Source organism: Malaclemys terrapin (assembly GCF_027887155.1).
Source record: "Malaclemys terrapin pileata isolate rMalTer1 chromosome 20 unlocalized genomic scaffold, rMalTer1.hap1 SUPER_20_unloc_1, whole genome shotgun sequence".
In the NCBI taxonomy this organism is placed as follows: Eukaryota; Metazoa; Chordata; order Testudines; family Emydidae; genus Malaclemys; species Malaclemys terrapin.
Window position 1 is genome coordinate 1205829 of NW_026530188.1, and position 25145 is coordinate 1230973.

Here is a 25145-nt window from a genome sequence, read left to right on the forward strand (position 1 = left end):
TTGTATATTTGATGCTTCATAAATGACCCACTGTCCTTTCCGTGTTCATCCTCTGGTGTGCGTCTGTTCTTTACCCTGCCTCTTGGGGGCACCGTGGGGCTGGGAAGGGGGCGCTCTCCCCGGCAGGCAGGGCCGGGCGCTGGGGGGGTGCCGTGGGGCAGGGGGCTGGGCAGTGGCGCTCTCCCCTGGCAGGCAGGGCCGGGCGCTGGGGGGGTGCCGTGGGGCAGGGGGCTGGGCAGGGGGCGCTCTCCCCGGCAGGCTGGGCCGGGCGCTGGGGGGGTGCCGTGGGGCAGGGGGCTGGGCAGGGGGCGCTCTCCCCGGCAGGCTGGGCCGGGCGCTGGGGGGGTGCCGTGGGGCAGGGGGCTGGGCAGTGGCGCTCTCCCCTGGCAGGCAGGGCGGGGCGCTGGGGGGGTGCCGTGGGGCAGGGGGCTGGGCAGGGGGCGCTCTCCCCGGCAGGCTGGGCCGGGTGCTGGGGGGGTGCCGTGGGGCAGGGGGCTGGGCAGGGGGCGCTCTCCCCGGCAGGCTGGGCCGGGCGCTGGGGGGGTGCCGTGGGGCAGGGGGCTGGGCAGGGGGCGCTCTCCCCGGCAGGCTGGGCCGGGCGCTGGGGGGGTGCCGTGGGGCAGGGGGCTGGGCAGGGGCGCTCTCCCCGGCAGGCAGGGCCGGGCGCTGGGGGGGTGCCGTGGGGCAGGGGCTGGGCAGGGGGCGCTCTCCCCGGCAGGCAGGGCCGGGCGCTGGGGGGTGCCGTGGGGCAGGGGGCTGGGCAGGGGGCGCTCTCCCCGGCAGGCTGGGCCGGGTGCTGCTGGGTGCCGTGGAGCAGGGAGGAGGGGTGTCGGGGCGCTGTGTGGTGGTGAAGATTGTACTACAGAAGCCCTGTGGGCGTCGGGGCCCTGGGCCGTTGCTCCAATCCCCTTGGAGTCGGAGCGTGAACCCCGGTGTCCGGGCCCAAACCCATGTCTGGTGAGGAGCTTATATGGTCCCCTACCGTGTCCACGGGACATGAGCGTCTCAGAGGTGTTGTATCTCAGCACCAGATGAGCCACCCCCATGTGGCGTTATGTGCGGCTGTTCCCCACCGCCCTGCCCCAGAGGTGGCTGCATCTCCGCGCTGGGACAAGGACGCAGGGAACGGGCTTGTGACACCAGCTGGGCTGAGACCCCAACATGCCTCGTGCCCCCATCTGGCAGGGGAGGGGTCAGGGTAGGACTGAGCTGCTGAGGGGTGGGGAGGGGCTAGGGGCCTGGGGAGTGGGTGGGGTCTGGGTGTGGGGTCTGGGGAAGGGGCGGGGTTTGGGAGGAGGAGGGGTTAGGGGGTTGGGGAAGGGGTGGGGTCTGGGTGTGGGAGGGGTTAGGGGTGGCGATGGAAGGAGGGGTAGGGGAGGGAGGGAGGAGGAGGGGTTAGGGGCCTGGGGAAGGGGGAGGGGCGGGGTATGAGGGAGGAGGAGGGGTCTGGTGTGGGAAGGCAGAGGGGTGGGGTGGGGTGGAGGAAGGGGTGGGGCTAGCGATGGAAGGAGGGGTTGGGGAGGTTGGGAGGAGGAAGGGTTGGGGTCTGGGGAAGGGGAGGAGGAGGGGTTAGGGGGCTGGGGAAGGGGGAGGGGTGGGGTGTGGGAGGAGGAGGGGTTGGGGTCTGAGGGAGGGGTGGGGGTCTGGGGGAGGGGCGGGGTCTGGGTGTAGGAGGGGTTAAGGGTCTGGGGAAGGGATGGGGTCTGGGTGTGGGAGGGGTTGGGGTCTGGGGAAGGGGCGGGGTCTGGGTGTGGGAGGGGTTGGGGTCTGGGGAAGGGGCGGGGTCTGGGTGTGGGAGGGGTTGGGGTCTGGGAAGGGGCGGGGTCTGGGTGTGGGAGGGGTTGGGGTCTGGGAAAGGGGCGGGGTCTGGGTGTAGGAGGGGTTAAGGGTCTGGGGAAGGGATGGGGTCTGGGAGGGGTTGGGGTCTGGGGAAGGGGCGGGGTCTGGGTGTGGGAGGAGTTAAGGGTCTGGGGAAGGGATGGGGTCTGGGTGTGGGAGGGGTTGGGGTCTGGGGAAGGGGTGGGGTCTGGGAGGGGTTGGGGTCTGGGTGTAGGAGGGGTTAAGGGTCTGGGGAAGGGAGGGGGTCTGGGTGTGGGAGGGGTTGGGGTCTGGGGAAGGGGTGGGGTCTGGGAGGGGTTGGGGTCTGGGGAAGGGGCGGGGTCTGGGGAAGGGATGGGGTCTGGGTGTGGGAGGGGTTAGGGGTCTGGGGAAGGGGGCGGGGTGGCTATGAAAGGAGGGGTAGGGGAGGGGTTAGGGGGCTGGGGAAGGGGGAGGGGTGGGGTATGGGGGAGGAGGAGGCAGAGGGGTGTGGGAAGGCGGAGGGGGTGGGTCTAGTGGTGGAAGGAGGGGTCTGGGGAAGGGGAGGAGGAGGGGTTAGGGCTGGGGAAGGGGCGGGGTCTCGGTGTGGGAGGGGGAGGGGTTAAGGGTCTGGGGAAGGGGCGGGGTCTGGGTGTGGGAGGGGAAGGGTTAAGGGTCTGGGGAAGGGGCGGGGTCTGGGTGTGGGAGAGGGAGGGGGAGGGGTTAAGGGTCTGGGTGTGGGAGGGGGAGGGGTTAAGGGTCTGGGGAAGGGGCGGGGTCTGGGTGCGGGAGGGGGAGGGGTTAGGGGGCTGGGGAAGGGGCGGGGTCTCGGTGTGGGAGGGGGAGGGGTTAGGGGGCTGGGGAAGGGGCGGGGTCTGGGTGTGGGAGGGGTTAAGGGTCTGGGGAAGGGCGGGGTCTGGGTGTGGGAGGGGGAGGGGTTAAGGGTCTGGGGAAGGGGCGGGGTCTGGGTGCAGGAGGGGGAGGGGTTAGGGGGCTGGGGAAGGGGCGGGGTCTGGGTGCAGGAGGGGGAGGGGTTGGGGTCTGGGGAAGGGGCGGGGTCTGGGTGTAGGAGGGGTTAAGGGTCTGGGGAAGGGAGGGGGTCTGGGTGTGGGAGGGGTTGGGGTCTGGGGAAGGGGTGGGGTCTGGGTGTGGGAGGGGTTAGGGGTCTGGGGAAGGGGGCGGGGTGGCTATGAAAGGAGGGGTAGGGGAGGGGTTAGGGGGCTGGGGAAGGGGGAGGGGTGGGGTATGGGGGAGGAGGAGGCAGAGGGGTGTGGGAAGGCGGAGGGGGTGGGTCTAGTGGTGGAAGGAGGGGTCTGGGGAAGGGGAGGAGGAGGGGTTAGGGGCTGGGGAAGGGGCGGGGTCTCGGTGTGGGAGGGGGAGGGGTTAAGGGTCTGGGGAAGGGGCGGGGTCTGGGTGTGGGAGGGGGAGGGGTTAAGGGTCTGGGGAAGGGGCGGGGTCTCGGTGTGGGAGGGGGAGGGGTTAGGGGGCTGGGGAAGGGGCGGGGTCTCGGTGTGGGAGGGGGAGGGGTTAGGGGGCTGGGGAAGGGGCGGGGTCTGGGTGTGGGAGAGGGAGGGGGAGGGGTTAAGGGTCTGGGGAAGGGGCGGGGTCTGGGTGTGGGAGAGGGAGGGGGAGGGGTTAAGGGTCTGGGGAAGGGGCGGGGTCTCGGTGTGGGAGGGGGAGGGGTTAGGGGGCTGGGGAAGGGGAGGTGAGGGGTGTTGGGAAGAGGGGGCGGGGCTGGGAGATGGAGGGGGGGTGGGCGGGGCAGAAGCCAGGTACCAAGGGGCGTGGTCTCATTGAGCCCCACCCCCTCCTCCCCTTCCTGTTTTCCCTCCCTGGGCGCACGCGCAGTTTGGCCCTTTAAACGTGCGCAAGAAGTCCCGGCTCCCCCCTCCCCGGCGGAGGCGACGGGAATATCCCTCCGCCGAGGACTATTTCCTCTCCCTCCCGCCGCTCCTGCCCCCTCTCCGGGGGCCCGGCGCCCGACCCGTCCCTCAGAGTTGGCGGGTTCTCGACCCCGCCCGACCCGCCGGGGCCGCTCCCGAGCCGCTCCGGCCGCACCTCAGGGGACCCCCCCCCGCGGCGGAGGGAGACGCCGTGTGGCGCCGGCGGCGGGCAAGCGCAACGAGCCCCAAGATGGCGGCGGCGGGCAGGCCGGGGGGAGCCGGCGGGGCCTGAGCCGGGGCAGGGGGCGGCAGCGGGCCGAGGAGCGGCGAGCGGGAGCACAGAGGGGGCGGCGGAGGGGTCCCGAGTGGGGGGGCGGCGGGTGACGCGGCGGCGGCGGAGGGATCCGCGCGGGGCCTAGGCCGGCCGCAGGCCTCGGGCTCGAGTAGACGCGGGGGGGGCCGGGCCGGGCATGGCCCCCTGAGGGGCGGGGGCAGCCACGGCGCGGCGGCGGCGGGGCGGGCAGGACATGGAGGATCGGGCCCCCCCCGCCCGGGGGGAGGAGCCGCCCCCCCCCGCGGCGGCGGCGGATCGGGCCCCCCCGGCGGAGGAGCGGGGCCCGCGGCGGGCGGGGGGGGAGGAGCGGGGCCCCAAGGCGGAGCGGGGGCCGTGGGGGGGGCCCTGGGCGGGGGGCGAGGCCGACCCCCCCGAGGATTTCCTGCCCCCCCCCGAGTGCCCCGTCTTCGAGCCCAGCTGGGCCGAGTTCCGCGACCCCCTGGGCTACATCGCCAAGATCCGGCCCATCGCCGAGAAGAGCGGGATCTGCAAGATCCGGCCCCCCGCCGTGAGTAGGGGGGTCTGGGCCCGCGGGGGGGGGTGGGGGTGGGGTCTGGGGGTCAGGGCCCGCTATGGGGCGCGTGGGGGGGGGTCTGGGGGTCAGGGCCCGCTATGGGGCGCGTGGGGGGGGGTCTGGGGGTCAGGGCCCGCTATGGGGCGCGTGGGGGGGGATATGGGGGGCTGGGCCCGCTGGGGGGCGTGTGGGGGGGGGATATGGGGGTCAGGGCCCGCTATCGGGTGTGGGGGGGTCTGGGGGTCAGGGCTCGCTATGGGGCGCGTGGGGGGGGATATGGGGGTCAGGGCTCGCTATGGGGTGTGGGGGGGGGGCTGGGGAGCAGTGCACCCTATGGGGCATGTGGCGGGGGTCAGGGCCCGCTATGGGGCATGTGAGGGACTGGGGGGTCAGGGCCCGCTATGGGGGGTGAGCCCCAGGGCCCGCTGGGGGGGCCTAGAGGCTGCCATGAGGGGCATTGGGGGGCACAAGCGGGAAAGGGGGGACGTGGGGGGCAGGGTGGGCACAGTGCCCGGCGTGGGGGGCGGCCGGGCAGTGGTACCTCCCGTGGGGAGAGGTGGCCGGGGTGCCTGTGCCCCCCTTGGCCCCGGGGCCGTGGGGGGCAGGGTGAAGACTCGCCCTGTGCGGGTGGCAGGGGGCCGGTGGGTCGTGGCAGTGCCCCCGGGCACAGGGAGTGGGGTGGCCGTGGGTGACGGTACCCGCCAGCGGGGGGCACTGAGGATCCGGCTGACGCTGACATGGCATCGGGTTGAAACGGGGGGCGTCCGTGGCAGGGCCGGGCCTCTTAGCTCCTCAGGGACCCAGCGGCCTCAAGACACCCCCCCCCCCCCCAAATCTCCTGGGGCTCTGGGATCTGTGGGGTCCGATGCCCAACCCCCGCTGCCCCCCACTTCCTCTGCTGGTCCTGGGCAGCGGGGTCCTGGTGCCTGGGGATCAGGAGGGGGCGGGGGGGAATCTCAGATTCTCCCCCCCCCCCCCCCCCCATGCCTAATATCAGTGACACGTTCAATATGGCTGCCACGCTCCAGCCTTTGTCTGGTAAACAGTGTGTGTGGGGGCCTGACAGCTAGAGAGGTCCTGCCCCGGAGATCTGGGGAGCAACCCCCCAACATGGGACCCACAAGTCCCCTCCCTCAACCCCCATTTCCCCTCCCCCCCCTTGTTTCTTTTGTGGCTTCCTCTTCCATCCTCCCAGCTGGGTTATTGTGATGGCTCTGGCCTGGCCTCTCCTCCCCGACAGCCAGGCAAGTGGGCTCGCTGGGTGGGGGGAGGGGATCTGGGGCTTGTGGGGGGCAGATCCAAAAGTGGGGGGCTTCCCTGGGGAGGATCTTTGGGGCAGCTCACTGGTCCCATCCCTCCCTGGCCCTGTCTCGGTTAGATCTGGTCGGCGCAGGGCATTGGAAGGATAGGTTTGATTTCGGCCTGCGTCCGTTTCAGTGGCCTGCGTCGGTTTCGCCTGCCTGCTGGGGTTGCACATGGGATCCAGAGGCTGGGGTCCCCCCCTTTCAGAAATGGGGGTGAGGGGAGCGATTGCCTGGCTGGGCTAGTGAACGCTGTGCTGGGCTCCTGACGCCATTGGCTGGCGTCCCCTCCCCTGCTCCCCCCCCCCCCCCCCCCAAGATGCTTGATTTGGCCACTGGAGTGCCAGGAAAGGCTCCTGCTGGTCGCAGACCCGGGCAGCCGTGGTCTTAGATCTCGGGTACCGGGAGAGAGATTTTAGGGTTATAAACTGGTATGTTTACCCCAGAGGTGGCTGCATCTCCTGTCCCTGTACAGTGTTCTGTGTGGCTGTTCCCAGCCACCCCACCCAAGAGGTGGCTGCATCTCTGTGCCGGGCAAGCTGTCCTTGTGCAGTGTTATGTGCGGCTGTTCCCAGCTGCCTGGTCCCTCTCCTAGAGGGAGCTGCATTCCCATGCCGGGGGAAATGCAGATATTTTTGGATAAAGCTTTGCCTGGCCTTAGGGGTGCTAACCCTGGGGTCGGGGCAGGTGCCCCCTGGCACCAGCAGGCTGGGATGGGAGAGGTGTCCAGTCTGCTCTCAGCCATCTGCCCTCCCTTAGCTTCCCTCCCTGCCGGCGTGGAGGCGTGAGGTGGTCCTGGCAACAGACATCCTCCTGCCCCCCACTGGAGGGGACGGACCCTGCTCTGTGTGAGCCCTGATCCCCTCCCTGGGGGCCTGCAGCCCAGCGTCCCATCCGAGCATGGCCAGGCATGTTCGATCAGGCGATACCCGTTGGCAGAGGGCTGCCCCTGCGGACGGTGCTTGGGAAGAATCTTGGGGGGGTCCGAAGGCAGCGTTGTCTGCTCCAGCAGCCTTTCGTACTAAGCCCCCTCCTTTTCCCGTCTCTCCCCAGGACTGGCAGCCCCCCTTCGCTGTGGAAGTGGATAACTTCAGGTTCACCCCACGCATCCAGAGGCTTAACGAATTGGAGGTGAGCTGGGAGGCAGTGCCCATGGTGGTTGCTGAGTGGCTGTTCCCCTGCTGCCCTGCCCCAGAGGTGGTTGCGTCTCAGTGCTGGATAAACTATCCTTGTGTGCCGTTATGTGTGGCCATTCCCAACTGACCCGCCCCAGAGGTGGCTGCATCTCTGCGCCAGGTGGTACTCTGACGCATTAGCTCTTGGCCTGAAAGGCCCCCCGCGATGTCAGTGCTGTTTCCTGGCTCCCCGTCCTTGTGGGGGGGCTGGGCCGGGCTAGAGAGTGGCCGCGTGGGCTGGAGAGGCGACACCCAGGCGAACTGCTCCCCTCCCTGCCCCCAGGCGCAGACGCGGGTGAAGCTGAACTACTTAGACCAGATTGCGAAGTTCTGGGAGATCCAGGGCTCCTCGCTCAAGATCCCCAACGTGGAGCGGCGCATCCTCGACCTCTACAGCCTGAGCAAGGTAGGGCGGGGCGCTGCGGGGGCCGGCAGCGCCGGGGGTGTGTGTGGCTGCGGGTCGGGGCAAGGGGGCCGGCAGCGCCGGGGGGTGTCCACAGGCTGGGGGCGCTGGCAGTGCTGTGGGTCAGGGGATGGGTGCTGGGGGGTGTCCACGGGCTGGGGGCACTGGCAGCACCGTGGATTAGGGAAGGGGTGCCGGCAGTGCCGGGGGAGGTGCGGGTTGGGGGCCAGAGGTGCCAGCAGCCCCAGGGCTGGGGTCTGCATGTCAGCTTGGATGCTGGCAGAGCTGCAGGTCAGAGGCTGGGTCGCAGTCGGGGGAGGGAGCCGGCAGCACCATGGGGATCTGTGGGTCAGGAAAGGAGGCCGGCTGCACTGGGGGGGATCTGTGCGTCGGGGGAGGGGGCCGGCTGCACCCGGGGGGATCCGTGGGTCGGGGGAGGGAGCAGGCCGCACCGGGGGGATTCGGGGGAGGGGGCCGGCAGCATCGGGGGGGATCTGTGCGTCGGGGGAGGGGGCCGGCTGCACCCGGGGGGATCCGTGGGTCGGGGGAGGGAGCAGGCCGCACCTGGGGGATTTGGGGGAGGGGGCCGGCAGCATCGGGGGATCTGTGCATCGGGGAGGGGGCCAGCGGCTGAGGGCTCTCTCCCCCCAGGTGGTGCTGGAGGAGGGGGGCTACGAGGCCATCTGCAGGGACCGGCGGTGGGCTCGTGTGGCCCAGCGTCTCGCCTACCCCTCCGGCAAGAACATCGGCTCCCTGCTGCGCTCCCACTACGAACGCATCATCTACCCCTACGAGATGTACCAGTCGGGGGCCAACCTGGTGGTGAGGGGGGCTGGGGCTGGCCTATTGGCGAGGGTGGGCAGGGCGCCTGGGTTCTCTCTTCTGGGAGGGGAGTAGGGTCTAGTGGTTAACGAGGTGGAGGGAGGGTGGCTGGGAGCCAGGATGCCTGGGTTCTCTCCCAGGTCGGGGAGGGGAGTGGGGGCTAGTGGTTAGGGAGGGTGGGCGGCTGGGAGCCAGGACGCCTGGGTTCTCTCCCAGCTCTGGGAGGGGATCTGTGCCAGGCTCTGTGGTGCCAGGCCCCAGGGAAATCGCCCTGGCCGTGCCAGCATCTGGTGCCACCGTCCCCCCTATGGCTGGGGGGCCGATGGGGTGCTAACCCCCCCGTCTCTCCAGCAGTGTGATGCCCGACCCTTCGACAGCGAGGAGAAGGACAAGGAGTACAAGCCCCACAGCATCCCCCTGCGCCAGTCCGTGCAACCCTCCAAGTTCAACAGCTATGGGCGCCGGGCCAAGCGGCTGCAGCAGGAGGTGAGTGCCCCCCCCCCCCCCCCCCGGCCGGCCCCCGCACGTCTGGGGCAGGAGCCAGGACGCCTGGGTTCTCTGGCAGGGCAGTGGGGTCCAGTTGTTAGAGCGGGATGGGGGGCTAGGACTCCTGGGTTCTCCTGGTACCTGTAAACTTGCAGGTGGTGTTATGACCCACTCGCCCCCACTCCTCTCCTAGAGCCAGGGGGAAAACCCAGGCGTCCTGGCTCCCAGGTTGCCCCTCCCCCCTCTAACCAGTAGGCCCCACTCCCCCCCCAGAGAACCCAAGATTCCTGGCTCCCTGCTCCACTTCTCTTTGTACCTGTTTGCCAGTAGCTGGGGGGGTTTGTCCATCCTGGCTGCAAATCCGGGGCGACCCCTCAGTGCCCCCCCCAGCTCATCGTTGAGGCCAGTGCCCCCCACCCCCATTTTCGTGCCCTTTTGCAGGAGTCCAAGGCCTGCCCCGAACCTGCCAGCCCCTCGCCCGCGGCCTGGGGACAGTTCCTGGCGTCTGTCTGGACGCCCTGCCTCACTCTCTCTGTGCCCCCCCCAGCCTGAGTGGGACCGCACCTCCCAGCAGGCCCTGCTCCAGCCCAGTGCATTGTGGGATAGCTCATGCCCCCCGCCCCCCGCTGACTCTGCCCCGCCCCCGCAGCCGGAGCCCACGGAGGAGGACATCGAGAAGAACCCGGAGCTGAAGAAGCTGCAGATATACGGGGCCGGCCCCAAGATGCTGGGCCTGGGGCTGGTGGCCAAGGACAAGACCCTGCGGAAGAAAGGTGAGGGGGGGGCCTGGCCTGGCGGCGTGGGGGTGGGGTGGGGGCGGCCCATGCTGACTCCTCTCCTTCCCCCCAGACAAGGAGGGCCCCGAGTGCCCCCCCACGGTGGTGGTGAAGGAGGAGCCCCCCGGGGTGGATCCCCGGCCGGAGCCGGCGTCGCCCCGCCCCTTCCTGGAGGTGAAGGAGGAGCTGCGGCACAGCCCGGAGCCCTGCACCAAGATGACCATGCGTCTGCGCCGCAGCCACGGCAACACGCAGTTCGTAAGTGGGGGGGTGGGACCCCCCGAGCTGGCCAGGCCCCCGGGCCGGGACCATCTTAGCCGGCCGGGCCCCTGGATTGGGACCCCCGAGGTGATCGGGCCCTCCTGAGCCGAATGGGCCCCTGGATCGGGACCCCCAAACTGCCTAGGACCCCTGACCTGACTGGGCTGCACCCCGACTCCTGAGCAGGTGGGGGGCCCCCGAGCTGACCGGGCCCCCCAAACCTCTGAGCTGGCTGCGTCTCTGCATTCGTGACCCTGAACGCGCCCCCCTGAGCCAGCCCGTGCCTGCCCCGCGGCAGGTGGGAGCTGGTGCCCCCTGACGCCCCCCTGCCCTGCAGATCGACTCGTACGTGTGCCGGATCTGCGCCCGCGGGGACGAGGACGACAAGCTGCTGCTGTGTGACGGCTGTGACGACAACTACCACATCTTCTGCCTGCTGCCCCCCCTGCCCGAGATCCCCAAGGGAGTCTGGCGCTGCCCCAAATGCGTCATGGCGGTGAGCGGGGGGGCTGGGCTCCTGGGGCTGATCGGGGGGGTGCGGGTGGGCGGAACCGGGTTGGCTGGGCCCCCGGGGCTGCTCCTTGGGCAGGGGGGACCTGGCTGGCTGGGCCCCTGGGGCTGAGGGGGTCGGGGGGACGGCCTGGCTTCCCCACTTGCAGGCCCTTGGCCCCGTGAGTCTCTGGGGGGGTCCCTGCCCCCTGGCCCTGACACTCCGCTCCCCTCCTCCCGGCAGGAGTGCAAGCGCCCCCCAGAGGCGTTCGGCTTCGAGCAGGCCACGCGGGAGTACACGCTGCAGAGCTTTGGGGAGATGGCCGACGCCTTCAAGGCCGACTACTTCAACATGCCCGTCCACGTGAGTGCCCCCGTGGGCGCCCGGACACCAGGGTTCTCTGCTGGCTCTGGGAGGGGAGTGGGGACTGGTGGTTAGAGCGGGGGGGCTGGGAGACAGGACTCCTGGGTTCTCTCCCCGCTCTGGGAGGGGAGTGGGGTTTAGTGGTCAGGGCGGGGGGGGGGGGCTCTGTGCCTGTGGCTCTGTGCCCGTGCCCACCCTTGCCCCCCCCCGGCAGATGGTGCCCACGGAGCTGGTGGAGAAGGAGTTCTGGCGTCTGGTGAACAGCATCGAGGAGGACGTGACGGTGGAGTACGGTGCCGACATCCACTCCAAGGAGTTCGGCAGCGGCTTCCCCATCAGCGATAGCAAGCGGAGGCTGTGCCCCGAGGAGGAGGTGGGGACCCCCAGCCAGCCCCTTACCCACCTTTCGCACCCTCAGAGCCCTGCAGGCCCTGCCCCATTCCCTGACCCCCCTCAGCCAGCCGGCGCCCCCTAGAGGGGATCCATTCCCTGACCCCCCTCAGCCAGCCGGCGCCCCCTACAGGGGCTCCATTCCCTGACCCCCCTCAGCCAGCCGGCGCCCCCTAGAGGGGCCCCATTCCCTGACCCCCTCAGCCAGCCGGCGCCCCCTACAGGGGCTCCATTCCCTGACCCCCTCAGCCAGCCGGCGCCCCCTAGAGGGGCCTGTGCCCCATTCCCTGACCCCCCTCAGCCAGCCGGCGCCCCCTAGAGGGGCCCCATTCCCTGACCCCCTCAGCCAGCCGGCGCCCCCTACAGGGGCTCCATTCCCTGACCCCCCTCAGCCAGCCGGCGCCCCCTAGAGGGGCCCCATTCCCTGACCCCCTCAGCCAGCCGGCGCCCCCTAGAGGGGCCTGTGCCCCATTCCCTGACCCCCCTCAGCCAGGCGGCGCCCCCTAGAGGGGCCTGTGCCCCATTCCCTGCCCCCCTGAACTGCCCTGGGGCCAGATGAGACCCAACACTCCCTACAGGGGACAGACGCCATGCCCCCTTCCCCACCCCCTCAGCCAGCGCCCCCTAGAGGGGCCAGGCCCTGTGTCCCATTTCCCGCCCCCTGAGCCAGCCGGCGCCCCCTAGAGGGGACAGATCCCCTAGTGGCAGTGGGGAGTTCTGACTCCCCCTCTCCCGGCAGGAGTACGCGGCCAGTGGCTGGAACCTGAACGTGATGCCGGTCCTGCAGCAGTCGGTTCTGTGCCACATCAACGCCGACATCTCGGGCATGAAGGTGCCCTGGCTCTACGTGGGCATGGTTTTCTCCGCCTTCTGCTGGCACATCGAGGACCACTGGAGCTACTCCATCAACTACCTCCACTGGTGGGGCCCTTGGCTGGGACGGGGGGCGGAGAATGGGGGGAGCGGAATTGGGGGTAACTTGAGTGTTGGCGGCTCCCCCCTGACCCCGGGGCACTGTCTCCAGGGGCGAGCCCAAGACGTGGTATGGGGTGGGATGTGGGGTTTGCGGCTACCCCCTGACCCCGCGTGCTCTCCCCAGGGGTGAGCCCAAGACGTGGTACGGGGTGCCGTCGTTCGCGGCCGAGCACCTGGAGGACGTGATGAAGAAGCTCACCCCGGAGCTGTTCGAGAGCCAGCCGGACCTGCTGCACCAGCTCGTCACCCTCATGAACCCCAACACCCTCATGGCCCACGGCGTGCCGGTGAGTGCCCCGCCCCCTGCGCTGCCCCGGCCCCGCCCCCCATGTTGCACCAGCTCGTCACCCTCATGAACCCCAACACCCTCATGGCCCACGGCGTGCTGGTGAATGCCCTGGCCCTGCCCCTTTTGCCACCCACTTGCTGCCCTGGCCATTCCCACTTCCCTCCTGCGGCCAGGCCCCCACTGCCTGCCTGCGCCTTGGCACCCCCCACTGTGAACCGGGCCCCCACTGTGTTCTTGCTTTGGCCATGCCCAGGCCTCGCCCCCCAGCGCCGCTCCCCTTACCTTGCTCCCAACCCGCCCTTCCCACTCACTGCCCCCTCCCGGCCCCACAGGTCGTCCGGACCAATCAGTGTGCGGGAGAGTTTGTCATCACCTTCCCCCGGGCCTATCACAGCGGCTTCAACCAGGGCTACAACTTCGCTGAAGCTGTGAACTTCTGCACTGCTGACTGGGTGAGTGCGCCCGGACGCCTGGGTTCTCTCCCAGCTCTGGGAGGGGAGTGGGGTCTAGTGGTTAGAGCGGGAAGGGGGTGGGGGCTGGGAGCCTGGACGCCTGGGTTCCGATGATGACGAGGCCGGACTCTTGGGTCCCTCCCTACTTCTGCAGCTGCCGGCCGGGCGCCAGTGCATCGAGCATTACCGCCGCCTGCGCCGCTACTGCGTCTTCTCGCACGAGGAGCTGATCTGCAAGATGGCCGCCTGCCCCGAGAAGCTCGACCTCAACCTGGCGGCCGCCGTGCACAAGGAGATGTTCATCCTGGTGCAGGAGGAGCGCAAGCTGCGCAAGGCCCTGCTGGACAAGGTGGGGGGTGTGGGGGCACGGCTGGGGGGGCGTGGGGGCAGGGCTGGGGGGTGCAGGATCCGTGCTTACCCCTCTCCCCGCCCAGGGGGTGACGGAGGCAGAACGTGAGGCCTTCGAGCTGCTCCCCGACGATGAGCGCCAGTGCGACAAGTGCAAGACGACGTGTTTCCTCTCGGCGCTGGCCTGTTACGACTGCCCCGCCCGCCTGGTCTGCCTCTACCACATCCACGACCTCTGCAAGTGCCCCAGCAGCCGTCAGTACCTCAGGTGGGCCACAGGGGACCCAGGAGTCCGGGATCCCAGCCCCCGGCCGGCCACGGGGGACCTAGGAGTCCGGGATCCCAGCCCCGGGCCCTCCTCCGGCCGGTCATGAGACCTAGGCCCTCCCCCAGCTGCCACGGGGCACCCAGGAGTCCGGGATCCCAGCCCCGGGCCCTCCTCCGGACGGTCATGAGACCTAGGCCCTCCCCCAGCTGCCACGGGGCACCCAGGAGTCCGGGATCCCAGCCCCGGGCCCTCCTCCGGACGGTCATGAGACCTAGGCCCTCCCCCAGCTGCCACGGGGCACCCAGGAGTCCGGGATCCCAGCCCCGGGCCCTCCTCCGGACGGTCATGAGACCTAGGCCCTCCCCCAGCTGCCACGGGACCCAGGAGTCCAGGATCCCAGACCCAGGCCCTCCTCTAGCCGGCCACGGGACTGAGGAGTCTGGGATCCTAGCCCCAGCCCTTGCTGCAGTTGGCCACGGGACCCAGGAGTCCGGGATCCCAGCCCCCAGCCGGCCACGGGGGACCCAGGAGTCCAGGATTCCAGCCCCAGGACCTCCCCCAGGTGCCACGGGACCCAGGAGTCCGGGCCCAAGCGGTACTTGGGGCTCCCCGTGCGGCCTGGCTGACCCTGTGCCCGCAGGTACCGCTACACGCTGGACGAGCTCCCGGCCATGCTGCACAAGCTGAAGGTTCGGGCCGAGTCCTTCGACACCTGGGCCAACAAGGTCCGAATCGCCCTGGAGGTGGAGGATGGGCGCAAGAGGAGTAAGCGCCTGCCGGATGCCTGGGTTCCCTGTGGGGGGAAAGAGTGGGGTCTGAACCCACCCACGGGGCCCTTTCCCGCCCCGCCTGAGTGCTGGCTTGTGCCCCACTCCCAGCCCTTCCCCACCTCCCCGAGCTGGGGAGAGAACCCAGGAGTCCTGGCTCCCAGCGCCCCCTGCTCTAACCACCAGCCTCCACTCCCCCTCCAGGCTAGGAGAGAACCCAGGAGTCCTGGCTCCCAGCGCCCCCTGCTCTAACCACCAGCCCCCACTCCCCTCCCCAAGCTGGGAGAGAACCCAGGAGTCCTGGCTGCCAGCCCCCCATGCTCTAACCACTAGCCCCCACTCCCCTCCCTGAGCTGGGGAGAGCCCAGGAGTCCTGGTTCCCAGCTCCCCCAACTCTAACCACCAGCCCCCACTCCCCTCCCTGAGCTGGGGAGAGCCCAGGAGTCCTGGCTCCCAGCTGCCGGCAGGGAGGGAGCCTGAGCCGTATCTCGTTGCAGCGCTGGAGGAGCTGCGGGCGCTGGAGTCGGAGGCCCGCGAGCGCAAGTTCCCCGACAACGAGCTGCTGCATCGGCTGAAGAGCTGCCTGGCGGAGGCCGAGCACTGCGTCTCCGACGCCCTGGGGCTCATCAGCGGCCTGGAGACCGGGTGAGTGGGGGCTGGGCGGGGAGCTGGGCCGGCGGGCTTCCTGACCCCTCCCGTTCCTGGACCCCCCGGTGGCGGGCAGTTCCCCAGGCTAACCCGGCGCCCCTCTTGCCCAGGGTGCCCGCCGTGCTGCTGTCGCTGGAGGAGCTGCGCGCCTTCCTGGAGCGCATGAGCAGCGTGCCCTGTGTCATGCACCAGCTGGCCGACGTGCAGGTGAGCGGGCACCGTGCCAGGCGGGCATGGGCCGCGGGGGGCAGGGCCTGGCTGGGGAGCTGGGTTGGGGGTACCTGGGGCCAGCCCCGCCCTGACTCCCTCCCCCGGCCCCCGCAGGCGGTGCTGGAGCGGGCAGGGTGGGGAGATGGGGCTGGGGGGGTACCCAGCTCCACCCTGACTCTCTTCCCCTCCCCCCCGCAGGCGGTGCTGGAGCGGGCGCTGGCGTTCCAGGAGGAGGCGCAGGAGGCCCTACGGGGGCTGCCCGCCAGCGCAGCCCAGCTGCAGGGGCTGGTGGCGCGAGGGGCGCGCTTGGGCGTAGCCGTGCCCGAGACGCGCCAGCTGGAGCGCCAGGTGCAGCAGGCGGCCTGGCTGGAGGAGGTGAAGCGGGCGCTGCGCTCACCCCGCGAGCGGGTGCCCCTGGCCCTGGTGCGGGGCCTGGCCCAGGCCGGTGCCACCGTGGCCCCCAGCCCGGCTGTGGAGAAGGCCCGAGCCGAGCTGCAGGAGCTGCTGACCATCGCCCAGCGCTGGGAGGAGAAGGCCCATCTCTGCCTTGAGGCCAGGTGAGGGGCCCGGACGCCTGGGTTCTCTCCCTGGCTCTGGGAAGGGAGTGGGGCTGGGAGCCCGGACGCCTGGGTTTTCTTCCCAGCTCTGAGAGGGGAGGGGGGCTGGTGATTAGAGCAGGGAGGCTGGGAGCCTGAATGCCTGGGTTCTCTCCCTGACTCTGGGGGGGAGTGGGGGCTGGGAGCCAGGACGCCTGGGTTCTCTCCTCAGCTCTGGGAGGGGAGGGGGGCTGGTGATTAGAGCAGGGGGACCTGAGCCGTCCGTCCCGCCCCCTCCCCCAGGCAGAAGCACCCCCCGGCCACGCTGGAAGCCATCATCAAGGAGGCTGAGAACGTCCCCGTGCACCTGCCCAACATCCTGGCCCTGAAGGAGGCGCTGGCCAAAGCCCGGGCCTGGATCGCCGACGTGGAGGAGATCCAGGTGAGCCATGGGGGGTGTGGGAGGGGGTTTCTGGGGGATCTTGGGAGACCAGGTGCTTGGGGCTGTGGGGGTGGGGCTCGGGGGGGATGGCAGGGTGAAGCTGGGGCCTGTGGGGGGAGGCGCTGACCTTTTTTCCCCCCCCTCCCCAGAATGGGGATCACTACCCCTGCCTGGACGACCTGGAGGGGCTGGTGGCTGTGGGCCGGGACCTGCCGGTGCGGCTGGAGGAGCTGCGCCAGCTGGAGGTGCAGGTGGGCACGGCGCACTCCTGGCGTGAGAAGGCCTCCAAGACCTTCCTCAAGAAGAACTCCTGCTACACCCTGCTGGAGGTGCGTGGGGGGTCTGCGGCTCCCAGGGCAGTGGGGCATTGGGTGGGGAGGCTCTGGGTCCCATGGGACAGTCTGGGGCTGTGAGGGGGGCTGTAGGTCTCAAGGGGCAGTCTGGAGCTCTGGGTGGGGCTGTATGTCCCATGGGGCAGCGGGCAGGGGGGGCTGTGGGTCCCAGGGGGCAGCGGGCAGGGGGGCTGTAGGTCCCATGGGGCAGAGGGCAGTGTTGGGGCTGTGAGCCCCATGTGGTGGCTGTGAGGAGGGTCGTAGGTCCCTGGGAGGGACAATGGACAGGGGGGGCTGTGGGCCCTATGGGGAGGGGGGGCACGGAAGGCAGAGCCCAACCCCCCTGCCCCCCAGGTACTGTGCCCCTGCGCGGATGCCGGCGCGGCCAGCCCCAAGCGCACCAAGTGGCGGCGGGAGCCGGAGCTCGGCCTCTACAAGTCAGACACCGAGAGCCTGGGGCTATCGGCTCAGGACCTGCGGGACCCTGGCTCTGTGGTGAGTGGGCAGCCGTGGGGCCTGGCCCCTCCGGGGGGCGGGGAATGGGGCACGGGGCCTGTCCCCTCTAGGGGCACCAGGAGAGACATTGGGGTGAGCTGGCAGGGGAGTGAGGGGGCGGGGGGGAAAGGAGGGGAGGTTGGGGGGTTGGTGGGGAGCTGGGAGGCATGGGAAAGGTTGGGGGGCAGGGAAGGAAAGGTGAGACAGGCTGGCAGAGGGGCTGACCCTGCTGGCATGGGGGGGCGGCAGCAGTCAGGGAAGAAAAGGGGAGGCTGACCCTGCTGGCATGGGGGGCCGGCAGCGGGCAGGGAAGGAAAGTGGAGGCTGGCAGGGGGGCTGGCCCTGCTGCCATGGAGGGGCTGGCAGCGGGCAGACTGCCCCCCCCCGCCCACACTGAGCGCCCCCCTGGTCCCGGCAGATCGTGGCGTTCAAGGAGGGCGAGCAGAAGGAGAAGGAGGGCATCCTGCGGCTGCGCCGTGCCAACGCACTGAAGCCCGGCCCGCCGGCGCCTGGCCCCCCCTCCTGCGTGTGCGGCCAGCCGCCCGGGCCCGGCATGCTGCGCTGCGAGCTCTGCCGCGACTGGTTCCACGCTCCCTGTGTGGCTTGGCCCCGCCTGGGCGCCCAGAAGCCCTCGCCCGCCTGGTGGGAGTGGGACGCCAAGTTCCTGTGCCCGCTGTGCCAGCGCTCCCGCCGCCCGCGCCTCGAGACCATCCTGGCCCTGCTGGTGGCCTTGCAGAAGCTGCCCGTGCGGCTGCCCGAGGGCGAGGCCCTGCAGTGCCTGACGGAGCGCGCCATCACCTGGCAGGACCGCGCCCGCCAGCTGCTGGCCTCGCCCGAGCTGGCCGGGCCCCTGGAGCGCCTGGCGGCCTTGCGCCAGCGGCTGCACGGGGACGCCGGTGCCCTGCGGGAGACCAGCCGGAACGAGCAGCCCAAGGTGAGGGGGGCGCTCGCCCTAGGCAGTTGGTGCCCGGCAGTGGGTGGAGGTGGGTCCCATTAGAATCTGCCTTTGCTCCACCCCAGAGTTGGCCGATCTCAGCGAGGGATCCCCAGGCACCAGACCCCCTAGATTTGGGTCCCTGGGGTGGGGGTGGCGGGGGCATGTGCCTATCTCACCGCTCTGCCCCTTCTCCCCCCGCCCCTCCCTGCAGCTCTCCCTTGAGAACGGGGACACCACGCCACCGGAGAAGATGTGCCCCTTCACCTCTGGTAACGTGCCCCACGTTTTCTCTGCGCTGGGCGGGGCCAGGGGCTGGCACCGAATGTGCCGGACAGAGGGAACGATTTAGTGTGGGGGAGGGTAGCAGCTGGCACTGAAGGAGCGGGGGGGGGCATGGAGGGGGACAAAGGAAGGGATTTACTGAGGGGGGGCGGGGGCTGGCACTGAGGGTCCGGTGTGGGACAGGGCAGAGGGAAGGATGGGGGCGTTGGCTGGCACCAAGGCTGCAGTGGGGATTGCAGGCTGGGCCCATCCCCCCTCACCGCCCCGTTCCCCCCCCAGACCTGGAGGCGCTGGGCACGGCGCTGGCGCGGCTGCAGGGCCCAGTGCTGGAGCTGCCTGAGGGGCCGCGGCGGGCGCTGGAGGAGCTGCTCCTGGAGGGCGACCTGCTGGAGGTGACGCTGGACGAGGGGCAGAGCCTCTGGAGGCTGCTGCAGGCCGCCCAGGCGCCCCCCATCGACACCTTCCGCCACCTGCTGGAGGTGAGGGCAGGGGTGGCAGAGCTGGCGGGGGGGGGGAGGAGCTGTGGGTCGGGTCACCAGTGAGGGTCACCGGCAGGGCTGGGCGGGGCTGTGGGTCGGGCGTGAGGGGCACCGGCAGGGCTGGACGGCGGGAGTGAGGGGCACCTGGGGGGCGGGGGGCTGCGGGTCGGGAGTGAGGGGCACCGGCAGGGCTGGGCGGGGCTGTGGGTCGGGCGTGAAGGGCTCCGGCAGGGCTGGGTGGAGGGGGGCCAAGGGTCGGGATTGAGGGGCTCCGGCAGGGCTGGGGGGAGTTGCGGGGCTGCAGGGGGGGGCCCATCCTGCTGACATGTCCTGTCGCCCCCAGCTGGAGCAGGCGGAGCGGCGCGGGGCCCGGGCGCGGGGCCGGGATGCTGAGCGGCGCCGGAAGCGCCGGGCCGAGCGGGGGGAGCTGCCCCCCCTACCGAAGGAGGAGTTAGAGCCAAAGAGGAGCCGGGAGAGCGAGCCCCCCGATGTGGCCCCCCCTGGGGCCGGCACCGACTACAGCCAGAACGGCGTTGGGGTGAGATTTGGGGTGCTATGGGGGCCCCTAGGGCTGGGGGAGGGTGTGGGAGGGGGTTCTGGTTGCCATGGGGGACCCTGGAGCTGGGCGGAGGAGGCTGGGGGCCCTGTCTGACTGCCTGGGTTGAAATCCGCTGACCATATGGGGGGGCTCCGTGGGGTCCCCCCACCCTCGCTAACCCCCCTCCCCTGTTGTCCCCACAGCAGTTGTGACGCCGGCCCCCTCCTCCGGACCGGACGGCTGACGTGATGGCGCCCTGACTGGTGGGGGGGGGGGGCAGGGGGCGGAGCTGACCCCCCCCAGGACGCTCCCCGCCGGGGACCCCGGCCTGGACTCTGCCCAGTGATGTAATTATTTTACGTTATCCTTCCTTTTGTATCATGGATACCTCGGTGCAGAGACTGGGAGTGGGGGGCCCGGGGGCGCCGCCCCCCAGAACTGTGCCCCTCCGGATTCACCATGGACGTCTCGGGGACCCCTGAGATACCAGCACAGCCAGATCGGCCGGACCAGCGCCCCCCACTGGTTGGACTGACTCTGGGGGGACAGATTCCTCCCCACACACACACACTGCAGCCCTGCCCCCCCTCCCCGGAGCTGCACAGCTGCCTCTCCAGCCCTGGATGGGTTTTTTATAGGAATTGGGGGAACCACTTTGGGGTTTTTCGGGGGGTGGTGAGGGGGGCGGCAGGGCTGGGGGGGTGGGCGGAACCTGGTCTGTTTCCAGCCTGCCCCATGACACCCCTTAGGGGCCCCAGCCCTGACACTAAACCTCTCTCTGTCTCTTTTTAGTGTTCCTATCACTGTCTATGGGGGGGAGGGTGGGGGGGCGTTATTGTATTATGATTTTTTTATTATTATTAAACTTTGGAGGCTAATGGAGCTGTTTGCGGGGGTCCCGGGGGGGGGCCCCAGAGCTGGCTGCATCTCGGCGCCTCATCCCTGTGCTGTGTTATATTGGGCTGTTCCCCAGCTGCTCCACCCCAGAGCTGGCTGCATCTCAGCCACCTCCCGATTCTGGGAATCTCAATTGTTTACTTGGCCCCGGTTTCTCCTGGGCTTGGCTAGGCTCAGCACCCCCCCCTCCATCACCCTGGTCTGATTGACCCCCAGTACCCTGGCCTGTGGTGGGCGCGGGGGAGAACAGGGTGGGGTTGAGCCTGGAACTGCAGGGACAGAGGTGGAAACTGGGGCAACAGTAATTCGGGGGTGGGGGCTCCTTGGCGTGTTGGCAGCTGGGGGGCACTGGCCAAGTTATGGCTGCTCCCAGGACAGCAGGGTGCTGCGGGTCAGGAATGGGGCACCACCAGGGCTCCCATGGGTTTCCTCCCCATATATGTGTCGTCAAACTCACGTCATCTCTTGGGGCCCATTTCACCAGCCGCAATGCCCACGGCCGGTGGCATCGCTCCACTCGCACCTTCCAGTCCATGGGTCTTGGGGGAGCACCAGGGCGGGTGCCCCTTTGCCCACTGTCAGAGAGCGCCGGGTGCTTTCGTCCAGCCTAAGCCCGGGTCATGCTTGAGTCGGGCTCAGCAGAGAGATGCGTTTGCGTCCGCGAGCGAGACGTCACGCAGCGGGAGATGGTTGACCTTGCGGGGGTGTCCAGCGCCGGCTCCGCCTGCAGCCTGGCTTGGCGATGCCGTCTGCATAATGCCAGCCCCCGTTCTCCCCCTCCTTGGGCTCATAACTGAATTCTAAAACCTCCGGGGGGGGAATCATGAGGCAAGGAGTTCCACTGGTGAACTTCAAAACTCGTGCTTCCTTGGGTCTGTGACACATTCTCAGCGCACACAGGACCTCGGAGACCTGCCCCGAAATAATCCCTAGAGCCGAGTTTTCAGAAATCCAGCCCAGCTGGTGCTCAAAACGGCCAGTGATGGAGAATCCGCCATGCCCCTTGGTCAGTTGTTCCCCTGCTTAATTCCCCTCAGCGTGAAACCTTATTTCCAGGTTGAATTTGGCTCGTTTCAGCTGCCCGCCGTTGGTTCGGGTTAGTTATTAACTATTGGGTCCCCACTGGGATCACGTCGCCGCCTCTGCCCTCAGCTGGAGCTCCGGGTGTCTCTCGCTCTCGGGCAGGTTTTCTAACCCGCGTGGCTCTTCTCCATCCCCTCCCCGATGCCTCACCATCCAGCCCGTCCCGAACGACCTGCCGTATTCCAGGAGGGGGCGAACCGCGGAGTTAAACAGTGAGAGTTTCTGTTTTACTGTCTCTCCCTCTTAGTGGTTCCCAACGTGCCGGTAGCTTTTCTGGCAACCGCCGCCCATTGGGCGGATGCTTTCAGAGAACTAGCCCCGGTGACCCACGTGCGTTCCTTTGCCCTTAGCAACATTGACTTTCTTCCGCCCAGAGCAGAGAGACCCCTTGTAACTCTAAGAGACTGGTGAGGTGCGATTTTCTCTTTACAAAAGCCGTGTTGACTCTTCCCAGCATCATGTGGCCGATGGTTCTGTTCTTCGCTGGAGTTTCAACCCATGTGTCTGGTGAAGTTAGGCTTCCCGGCCAGGGACTGCCGGGATCGCCTCGGCGCCTCTCTTCAAAATCTGCATTGCACAAGTCTGCTAGTCTGGACTGGTCACACATCAGAGTGGGTAGATTCCTCGACCCGGGGGGTGAGAAGGGACCGCCAGGGGCACCTAGTCTGACCCCTGACCACGCCGCAGGATTTAAACCATCCAAGACAGATGGCTCCGGCCTCCGCTCGAAACCTTCCTCGGAGGAGCTTCCACGACCTCCCGAGGCCTCGGTTCCATCGTCCTCCTGCTCTTCCCGGCCGGAAGTTTTCCCTGAGATTTAATCTGTCTGCTGTGCTGTAGTTTGAACCCACGGCCTCTCGTCCTGCCCTCTGGGGCCAGCGAGAACCACCTGTCTCCATCTTTTCTATGGCAGCCTTTCGAGTAGTCGAAGAGCGCTCGCGTGTCCCCCCTTAATCTCTTTTCCAAACTGAGCGTTCTCACTTCCTGCAGCCTTTGCTCACATAGCTGGCGTCCCACCCCTTTGATCGGCTTTGTCGCTTGCCTCTGGGTCCTACCCAGTGTCTCCACATCCTTTCTGTGCAGTGGACACCCTCCTCCAACTGAGGCCTCGCCTGGGCCAAGCAGAGCCGGACTGTCACCTCCTGGGACCTGCAGCCACGCCTCTGTTCATGCAACCGAAAATTGTATGTGCTTTTTTCCCAACAGCAGCGCGTTGCTGACTCCTGTTCAGGTTGTGATCCACCACAACTCCCAGCAACGCTGCTGCCCAGCCAGTTCTCCCCCGTTCTGTACTGGTGCACTTGCTTTTTCTTCCCAAAGCTTAGCCCCTCTTCACTGAATTTCATTTCTTCTCTAGCCCAGTTCTCAGTTTACCAAGATCCCAAGTGGTGCTGCAGTTTCATAGCTGAGTTCCTGCAGGACTCATGGGTGAATCCCACATTTCTAGGGCCTTATTACGGTTTAATTTCTTCCCAAGCCGCCTCTCTAGACTCCTCAGATCTGTCCCCGGAACAGAATGGCTCCGGCGTGGGGCTCCCCTCTGATTAACGGCTGTGGGGTGTAGGTTTGGACTGAGACTTTCACGCTGTTTTGAAAGATTTTCCGTGCAGCTTGCAGGTGTCTCACTCCTGTGTCTGATTTGCACATACCAAGTTCCCTTTCTGAGCTGACCCGCTGTGGGATCGTGACATTGAATCACGGGACGGTCGCTCGGTGCGAACGGCTCAGCTCGGCCCGGATCCTCTCTCACCGCAGCCCCTTCGGACGCGCCACAGCCCCAGTCAAGCTGGAATCCCCTGTTGTTATTGGGGTTCCTGGAGCATTTCACCCTCCACAGCGTGTTACTGCGCAAGGGGGCGGCCTAGCCCCAGAGCTTGGAGGGTTCAATGTTTGATTCATTGAAGATTTTTTTTACTCCTTTTCTCATAGGGTCAGTCCCCCACCGGCTCTGCCCTGCTTGTCTCAGCGATTAGTGGCGCTCTAGGGAGCTTTGGGGGTCCCTGTTCCATCCATATCCTCACCCGCCCCCCCGCCCCTGCCTTAGACGCTAGAGTCGTGGCAGTCGAGCACCGCGGAGGGGGACTCCTGCGACTGGGTCCCCTGTGGGGTGAGGTGGAGCTGGGATCCTCGGCCTGAGCTGGGAGCAAGGAGACCCCCAATCCCCCCCAGGGCTCCCTGCTGCCACCTAGTGTCTTAGACCCAACTAGGCTTCCCTGCACATGCGCAGCTGGACCCGCCGGCCATTGGCCGGGTGTAAAGGCGGGGGCGGCGGCTGCATCCTGAGCAGGGGGAAGGAGGGAGCAGCTGGGTGCAGGTGACAGCTGCAGGACCCAGGTGTCTGGGGCGGGGGAAGCAGTGTTTGGAGTCTACTCAGGCTGTGTGGTGCCAGGGGGCCACAGACCCACTGCAGGGGCTGCGGCAACCGCAGCCACACTGAGCCAGTGGCCGCCCCTCCGCTGCTCTCCTAGGTCAGCAGCTCGCTGCCTTTCCAGGGGCCCGGGCCGCTCCCCGGCGTCGGCTCCTGCCTGGCCTCGCCTGCCACGGAACAGACGCAGCGGGCTGGAAACACGGCGCTGTACAAACAGCAGCGAGACGGCAACAGGAGAGGCCATTCGTGAGCCCAAGTGACTGAGACACCGAGTGTCCCAACCTCTCAGCACCCCGCCTGTTAGGAGACCCCCACCACAGCGGTTTTCAGCAGTTAGGCGGGACCCGGCAGGGCCGAGCTCTCAGAGACGACTCAGTGACAGGAGGTTTGGAAATGAGCCGATCTACCTGCCACCCCAGGGCTCGGGCCGTAGCCAGACCCTGTCCTTGCAGGAGGAGACGCTGTCGGGAATTTAAGGAACCGCAGCAAGGACCGAAAACGGTCAATGCAGTTTTCACCAAAAAAGTTCCCAGCTACGGCAAGCCCCAACTTACAGTATTCCCTCAGCTCCTGGCAGGCAGGTGCACAACTGGTGGGAAGTCTCCTCAGAGTCGTTCTCAAGGGGTCTGTTCTATTCAGTATCTTTGTAAAGGTCGGGGTACCAGCCCAGCGCGCACCCCCAAAGTCTGCAGAGGACGGGATGAGAGGAGAATTCAAACTGCTCTCGGCCAACCGGAGAAATGGCCTGAAATCAACAGGCCATCTACTGCCCCCCGCTACGCTGTTCCAACAGCCAATCTCTCTGGGTTAAGGGTCTACACCGAGACACGTGCAGGTGGTCGGATTGAAGTACGATGGCTTGCGGGCAGGTCACCAGGCGAGCAGCGAGGTCATGCTCGTGTGCCAAGGGATGGCTGGTGACAACCTGTGTGTCACCTGCAAGCTCAAGCAGTGATCACGGCATCATCCCGCTGGGCGGGCCTAGCCGGCAGCACGCGGTCCCAGCCCCACCCGCAACGATCCTAACCTGCCCTTCCCCATGATCAATAATAATGCAGAAAAGGACAGTGATGACCCTCCTTCCGTTCCACTAGGATCCCTGGTGCACATCAAACACCAGCTACTCAAAGCTGACAAGTTTCAGAGTAACAGCCGTGTTAGTCTGTATCCGCAAAAAGAACAGGAGTACTTGTGGCACCTTAGAGACTAACAAAATTTCTCTAAGGTGCCACAAGTACTCCTGTTCTTCTTTTTACTCAAAGCTGGACATTTTTAGAGCAGCCGGCTCGTAGAACTCGCAGCCAAGAGTTTGAAAAGAGCTGGCCGGCCCAGCAATGGGGGTTTTCATTACGGGTGGGGCACAGGGGACGCTCCAGCAGGCTGGAAGAAAGAGAATGCGGGATATTGAGCCCGGGGAAGGTAAGCGAGTCCTGTAGTGTCTGCTCTCTTAAGAAAGACGGCAATATAGTTAACACCAAGCACCCGGGCTTAGAAAAAGTAGATCCTGTCAAATTAACTTCATTTCTTGTAATGAGCTCCCAGGTTTGGTCGCTAAGGGACTCGTGTAGATGTCACCAATGTTGACCGCCGGAAGGTGTTTGCCTTGGGTCCGCCTGACCCCTGTGGTAATGTATGATGGACACGGCCCCCGCCGCGGGAAATAACAGAGGATGAGGCGCTGCTACCGCCCAAGCTGCAGTGTTGGGGACGTGTGTGTTTGAACACGGCTCAGTGGGAACAAACTGCCGGCCGCGCTGACCTGCTGGGGGGGACTGGGAAGCAGCGACTCTGGAAAAGACTGGGG

At 67.9% G+C, this 25145-nt stretch overlaps 1 protein-coding gene across 3 annotated transcripts; it reads left to right on the plus strand.

Annotated features, from left to right (window-relative positions):
* Positions 1-4102: 4102 nt before the first annotated feature.
* KDM5C (lysine demethylase 5C) lies at positions 4103-19826 on the plus strand. Of its 3 annotated transcripts, none has more exons than XM_054014769.1 (27): positions 4103-4522; positions 6883-6960; positions 7288-7410; positions 8059-8229; positions 8581-8715; positions 9365-9488; positions 9565-9749; positions 10090-10248; positions 10486-10605; positions 10820-10978; positions 11735-11916; positions 12095-12257; positions 12592-12711; positions 12866-13060; positions 13146-13327; positions 13968-14092; positions 14592-14739; positions 14853-14949; positions 15151-15509; positions 15792-15930; positions 16080-16259; positions 16617-16757; positions 17176-17691; positions 17906-17963; positions 18256-18455; positions 18799-18993; positions 19197-19826. In XM_054014769.1, the coding sequence occupies exons 1-27, from the start codon at positions 4208-4210 to the stop codon at positions 19203-19205; spliced, it is 4578 nt and encodes a 1525-aa protein (XP_053870744.1). In that variant the 5' UTR covers positions 4103-4207; the 3' UTR covers positions 19206-19826. The 3 variants fall into 3 exon arrangements, with proteins under 3 accessions (XP_053870744.1, XP_053870746.1, XP_053870745.1); XM_054014771.1 differs by having other exon boundaries at positions 19200-19826; XM_054014770.1 differs by having other exon boundaries at positions 8584-8715.
* Positions 19827-25145: the final 5319 nt, after the last annotated feature.

Excerpts from the sequence above, each read along its gene's own strand:
- KDM5C (XM_054014769.1), top strand. The coding sequence starts at position 4,208 with ATGGAGGATCGGGCCCCCCCCGCCCGGGGGGAGGAGCCGCCCCCCCCC. Across the intron at positions 10,979-11,734 it reads GGCTGTGCCCCGAGGAGGAG|GAGTACGCGGCCAGTGGCTG; the intron begins GTGGGGACCCCC and ends CTCTCCCGGCAG. Across the intron at positions 16,758-17,175 it reads TGCGGGACCCTGGCTCTGTG|ATCGTGGCGTTCAAGGAGGG; the intron begins GTGAGTGGGCAG and ends TGGTCCCGGCAG.